Source organism: Echinops telfairi, unplaced genomic scaffold, assembly GCF_000313985.2.
Source record: "Echinops telfairi isolate 266 unplaced genomic scaffold, ASM31398v2 ScPeMD7_7425;HRSCAF=8463, whole genome shotgun sequence".
In the NCBI taxonomy this organism is placed as follows: Eukaryota; Metazoa; Chordata; class Mammalia; order Afrosoricida; family Tenrecidae; genus Echinops; species Echinops telfairi.
In genome coordinates this window covers 1,941,753-1,946,896 of record NW_022111325.1, presented here as the reverse complement: position 1 = coordinate 1,946,896, position 5,144 = coordinate 1,941,753, and the positions used below count along the sequence as shown (strand labels likewise).

Sequence of the window (5,144 nt, the reverse complement as noted above, 5' to 3'; positions counted from 1 at the left end):
TCCCGAGCTCCCACTCGACGCTTCAGCGATAGCTCAGGTTCCCTCACTCCCCCCGGGCACCGGCCTTCTCATCCGGCTCCCCCCACACCACTGCTGCTGCCTCGGTCCCACAGCGACCCAGGCATCACCACCTCCAGCGACACTGGTGAGCCTGCCCCAGTCCCCCAGTAGGAAGAAGGGGGGATGCCCCTGGGGCTTAGGATACTGGGGCCCTGGGGAGGGTTCAGTCCTGTGGCCGCCCTACTGGGGTGGCCTAGCATGCATAGCTTAGTAGCTGAACAAGGAGGGTTTGTGTTTTAGAACTGGGAATTCCACAGCACCCAGCTTGGGCAAGTAGTCACGGAATCTTACTCACCAAGCCTTATTTTCTCACCTGTAAGAGAAAGATAAGACTAATCCTGCCCGCCCCATGTCATCGCATGGGGCGGGCAGGATTAGTGTTACCGAGAGAAGAGCTAAGGGAAGTGACAGTGCTTCCCACTGGCACGTGATGGCCGCTGACCGCCAGGATCTAGGGAGGTTATTACAGCAGTCTGGTCATGGTGGGCCGTACCAGAGCGAGGCAGAGATGTCCCCTGGGCTAAGGCTATGGGGGTAAGCACCTGGGCAGGAGTTCTCAGAGGGCGATGGGCAAGCAAGTCCACAGAGCACCTTCTCCACCCCCTCAGACCCTGTTTCTCTCCCCCCGCCCCCCTCCACTGCAGCTGACTTCAGGGACCTTTATACCAAAGTGCTTGGGGAAGAAGCTGCTTCCGTTTCCTCTGCAGATACAGGTCGGGCATGTGGCTGGTGGTACAGAGGTGGGAGGTGCAGGGCCCCGCCCAGCCCTCTCTACCCCTACGGTCCACCCACTGACACCATTCCCACCCCCACCCCCCACTGCAGGGCTCTGCTCTGAGGCCTGCCTTTTCCGCCTAGCCCGCTGCCCTTCCCCTAAGCTGCTCCGCGCCCGCTCAGCCGAGAAGCGGCGCCCTGTGCCCACCTTCCAGAAGGTTCCCCTACCATCTGGCCCTGCACCTGCCCACTCCCTGGGGGACCTGAAGGGCAGCTGGCCAGGCCGGGGCCTGGTCACTCGCTTCCTCCAGATGTCCAGGAAGGCCCCAGACCCCAATGGGAATGGAACCCGGGGACACAAGCAGGTAAGAGTCCGGGGAGCCAAGGCAGGAGGTAAAGCTAGAACGCCTGGATGAGCCAAATGGACCCCCTTGTCCTATTTTGCCTCCAGGTACCCCGGACCCCGTGGGGCCGGCCGGGCCGAGAGAGCCTGCACCTTCGTAGCTGTGGGGATCTTAGCTCAGGCTCCTCCCTGCGGCGCCTCCTGTCTGCACGGCGGCGCCTGGAGCGCAGTGCTGCCCGCCCGCACAGCCTCAGCCTCAATGCGGGCAGCCGGGAGACGGGGCTCTGACCGGCTGCTTGGCAGACTGAACAGAGCCAGGAGATGACTGTTGGGGCCACAGGCACCAGCTGGTTGGGGTCAGCAGCCCAGCCCCCACCCTCTTGCTCTAGCTGGTACACACAAAAAACCTGCTGAATCCCCCAAATCTGTCCCTGCCCCTCCTATCTCTCCGGGTGGAGGGGCTCCTGCCGCTTGCCTCCGCCCGCTCTAGCCTGGGAGAGCCTCTATCCTGTGCTGCATGGATATTCCGGCTGGGGTCGGGGGAGGTGGCCCTGCTTAACAGCCTTGGAGCAGGAAAGCCAGCAAACTCCTGGACTCTTAGCACGAGAGTGGCCTTCTGACTCGCCAGAGCCACGAGGGCCAAGATGGGGACAGGTCCCAGGGGTCAGGTCCAGGGCGTTGGGTGCCTGTGCCACGGGTGGTGAGGCATGCAGAGTGGGCACAATCCACTGGGCCTCCCAGCGCTGCCACCCCTGGCTGCATGACCTTGGGCAAGTTACTTAACCTCGATTGCCTGATCATAAAACACTGTAAGGGACGAATGTTTGTAAAGCTCCTAACCTACTAAGGAAGCCTTCAATAAATGTCAGTGTCGGCCTCGCTCCGGAGTCTTTCTTTACCAGCGGGGACGTCCGCTTTCACGTCACCTTTAAGAAGATGCTCCCAGGACACAGGCTGTTCCTTTTCCGCGGCCACTGGGTCTCTGTTCTTTTCCCAGGCAAAATGTCTTCTCTCTAGCCCTCTACTACTGGACCATCCATCCTCATCACCCACTCCCAGCAGACTCCTGCCCCTCCCTCCCCTCAGCCCTGCTCCTGGCAAGGTCCCTTGGCCAGTCACAGTTCTCACACCCAGTGTGTGTCTCACTTGAGCTCCAAGCGGCATCTTTCTTGAAAATTCCCCTCGCCTTTGAAGACGCCACCTGCTCCTCGTTTCCTCCTAGCCCACATCCTCTCTCTGGTCTTCCTGTGCCAGCTCTGACCCCTCTGCTGGGCCTTCTAACGCTGGAGGGCCCCAGGGCCCTCTCCTCAGCCCTCTTTCCCACCTCTCCATTCTATACAGGCTCAGCAGGCTTCTTAGATTTAAATACTATCGGAGGGTTAATGTATAACTCCACCCTTGCCCTTGCCCTGGGCATCTCTGCTTGCGTGCTAATGGGCATCTGAGACTCAACGTGGCCACAGGTGAACTGAGGGCCCAGCGCCTGCATCACTCCTCTTGTAGTGCTCCTATCTCAGTGACCACCACTACCGGCTGCCTGGCTGTACAAGCCCAAGCCTTAGGAATCACCGATTTTTCTTCCCCTCTCCTCGGGCACATTCAACCCATTAGCAGTACAGCCTGAACTCCTCCACGCCTCACCATGTACTTCTAAGCCACTGCACTCTCTCCACAGTTGCTGAATTGATCTGTTCTTTCTGCCCTCCTCCGTCATCCATCCTCCGTCATCCATCCCCCGTCATCCATCCCCCGGCTCAGCAGAGTAGGGGCTAACTCATGCCACAGCCAGCCCAGCTCTACCCCCCAGTGTGTCCAAACTCCTTGGCAGGCTCAGGGGCAGCCTGGCTCGCTCACTCCATGACGGAGGGGCACTGCTTGGCTGCAGTCCTTTGGGTCTTAGCGCTCCGCTCGCCTCTTCCCTGAGCGCCTCCTGACATTCTATCTCATCTCCTTCGGTTCTTGGGCGCATTCAGCACTCCCTGAGCCTATTCCCTTGTTGACTTGTCTCACCCCCTTACAGACAAGCTCCGGAGGCCAGGAGCTTCTCTGCTGCGTTGGGTCTGCCGGTAGGCACCATTCCTTGTGCGAGAGAGTCCACATGGGGTTTGGGAAGCTGTCCTCTTTACCAATGCAGATAACAGCTCTTTCTCCCCGCGAGAGCCTCTAACCTTTGTGTTTAGCAACCGGGCCCGGCTTTGAATCTGTGGTCCCTTAAGGTGCAGTAGCGTTGGTTCATTGGGACCCACGGCAACCTCGTTCACACCCGAACCAAACGCTGCCTGATCCTGTACCATGCTCACAATTGTTAGGTAGGAGGCCCCTGCCACAGTCCCTTGCGGGCCTTCCTCTTATAGGCTGCCCCTTACGGAGCATGACCTTCTTTTCCAGGGACTGGTCTCTCCTGAGAACGTGTTCCAAGGACGGGAGGTGGTCTGCCATCCTCACTTCTAAGCATCCTCCAAAGCAGATCTGTTCTTTACTGCAGTCCGGGGTGTTTTCCATACCCTGGGCCTGGCCAGGAGCAGGCAGGCCCTCAACAAGCACTCCACAAGTTATCAGAGTAGCAGGGAGGGGCATTGTAAGTAGTCTGGTGCCTCCAGGGTGCCTGGGGGGCTGGCGGCATAGTGCCCTCCTGGGAGGGAAGAGTGGAGGGAGGGGCACTGCCCAGATGCCCAGAGATGGCGTCAGGCTGCAAGCTTCTTGAATAATTCACTTCTTAACAATCCAGCAGCCAGCTCAGCTCAGGGAGGGTTGGGGTGGGGCCGGGGCAACAAAATGAGGTAGGAGGGAGTGGAGATTGGGGTTCCCACTGGGATCATTTCTGAGCACTGAATGTTCCCTCTCCGGAGGCTCCCGAAGGAAGAAGCTCAGGAAGCCTGCTCAGCTCCAGGCGGCAGGACTCCAGGAGGGAATTCATCCACCCACCCCCGCAGCCCCACCTCCTTCCTTGCTGGGATGTGGTAATGGATGGACAGCGAGGCGCATGCGTGTTCTCGGAGAGGCCCCCGCCCCGCGTGCACGCGCACACGCTCCATCTAACCTCGGCCGTGCTGCAGCCTTGCACCTGCCCGGAGTAGGACCCGGGAGACCCGGGAGGGGCAAGGCGCCGTCGGGCGAAGTGGCCGGGGCACCGTTTGGATCTGAACCCCCCGCTCGCGTTTGCACGGCCCCCTCCCCGCGTCACCCTCCTGTCGAGGAGGCCGCCTGTGACCGATGACGAGGACGCGGGCTTCCAGGGCTTCCATGCACTCGCTGTCGTGGGGGCGGAGCGAGGGGAAGGCTGCACATTCGGGCATTTTCAGTCCCACGCTCCGAGATGGAGACGAGGGGAGTGGCGGGGCACGAGGGGCTTCCGCGCGGGCACACCAGCATGATGCTGGGTGCCTGCACTGACATTAAGCCACGAACTGGGCACTTTATTCTCTGGCCCCATTGCCCCTGGGAGGACCGGGTGGACACGCTGGGTCCCTAGGGTTTTTCTAGGAAGCTGACTCTCGGTCTTTCTCCCGCAGAGTAGCTGACGGCACCAAACACCGACCTTTTAGGTGACCGGCCGGCCTTTTTCTTTCTTCCTTTAACTTCTGATGAATTAGGTGAAGGTTGGCACGGTTCAGCTCACCCTTGGCAACCCCCTCAATGTGCCACTGCTTATCCCACTTCCCCCGGGGCTTCCAGTTTCCGTGCCTCCTCCGCTAACCTCTATACTTGGTCCTTCGGTGAACGCTGCCTTTGTAATCTCAGCCCTTGGTTTCTAAACAGAGGTGGCAGGGCTTGAGTTCAATTCCAGACGTGAAGTCTCCAGCTCGCTTCCACCAGTCTCTGTCTGAGCAGTAAGCCTGGTCTCCTTTATGATTCGGGGTTTTGTTCCACATTTTTCTCCCACTCTACCTAGGGCTTTCTAAGGTGGTCCCTTTCAGAGCACGAGTAGCCAAGCACTAGTTCTTCTGTTCCCAGGGTGGTAGAGGCTGATGTTTTTATGATGTGTGTGTGTGTGTATTTAACCTTCACTATTTTTTAAAATTTCTTT

General features: G+C 59.3%; 1 protein-coding gene across 1 annotated transcript in view; it reads left to right on the top strand.

The window, feature by feature from the left end:
- FAM189B (family with sequence similarity 189 member B) overlaps nt 1-1,996 on the top strand; it is a 5,596-nt gene extending 3,600 nt beyond the window's left edge. The window contains exons 10-13 of the mRNA XM_045298352.1: nt 27-145; nt 705-773; nt 886-1,139; nt 1,226-1,996. Coding sequence (XP_045154287.1) covers nt 27-145; nt 705-773; nt 886-1,139; nt 1,226-1,405 — 622 coding nt within the window. The 3' untranslated portion in view covers nt 1,406-1,996. The remainder of the gene's footprint in view (nt 1-26; nt 146-704; nt 774-885; nt 1,140-1,225) is intronic.
- The last annotated feature ends 3,148 nt before the right edge of the window (nt 1,997-5,144 follow it).